Here is a 1012-nt window from a genome sequence, read left to right on the forward strand (position 1 = left end):
TGAAATACCAGGTGAGTTGTATCTTCTTAGTAATATTCAATTGTACAAAAACACTTCATGGCTTTCTCTCTTTAACTCAAATCTCTATTGTGTTTTACAGACATGGGTCTTGAAAGATTTTATTCACTGCGAAGGCTACAAGAAGAAAGTCAGCAAAGTTCTTAAAGGCATTGATGGTATAAGATATTTCTTCTACTCTCGTCTTTATTCGTGTTCATATATTTCGTTAAGTCATTATTAAATTTCTAGTATGTGTTCACTACATAAATCACTTCCTTATCTTTCAAGTGTCTATACCACCCTCGTAGATTCACAGCAATATAAGGTTACAGTGACTGGCAACGTTGACGCAGAGATTCTTATTAAAAAGCTCTTGAGATCAGGAAAACTCGCCGAGCTCTGGCCACAAATGCCTGAAACGAAGAAGGAGAAAAAACCCGAAAAGCCCAAGAAGAATGACAAACAAAAGAAAGCTAAAGATGGTCAGGAAATTCGTGGGGATGATGATGATAAACAGGATACACCTGAAAAAGCCATTTCCAGTGACAAGCCACAAGAAGGTGCTGACATAAACGGTGGTGAAAGCAAGGAGGAAACTGTTGCTGGTGGAGGTGGTGGTAGTGGTGGCAAGAAGAAGAAGAAGAAGAAAGGACAAACGGGTAATGGCGGTTTGACCTCTTCGGAACTGAATCTTTTGAGATTGCTGATGAGCTTGAGATACCAAAGTACTACTTTGTAGCCTCGCATGCATGGTTTCTCGCACTCACTGTATATACACCGATGCTGGATAAGTTGGTGAAAGGACAGTATGGTGATCAAACAGAACTGGAAACGGGAAAATTGCTTCTTTGGTTATAAATTGGATTCAAATGAGAAGCAAATGCTTCTAAAGGAGGTTAAATTATCAAAAGCGAAGAAGAAGCAAGCTGAACTGGAAATGGTAAAATAGCTTCTTTGGTTCATAGTTTTTCTTCTATTTTTAAAAGTTGAAGGAATGGATGGGCGTCCATTC

The 1012-nt window shown here is 38.8% G+C and overlaps 1 protein-coding gene across 1 annotated transcript; it reads left to right on the forward strand.

Annotated features, from left to right (window-relative positions):
• The first annotated feature begins 250 nt into the window (after positions 1–250).
• LOC116105680 (heavy metal-associated isoprenylated plant protein 36-like) lies at positions 251–739 on the forward strand. Its single transcript, XM_031392094.1, has one exon. It carries the CDS (start codon positions 251–253, stop codon positions 737–739), a length of 489 nt encoding a protein of 162 aa, XP_031247954.1.
• The last annotated feature ends 273 nt before the right edge of the window (positions 740–1012 follow it).

The sequence above is a fragment of the Pistacia vera genome, unplaced genomic scaffold, assembly GCF_008641045.1.
Source record: "Pistacia vera cultivar Batoury unplaced genomic scaffold, PisVer_v2 Contig503, whole genome shotgun sequence".
NCBI lineage: Eukaryota > Viridiplantae > Streptophyta > Magnoliopsida > Sapindales > Anacardiaceae > Pistacia > Pistacia vera.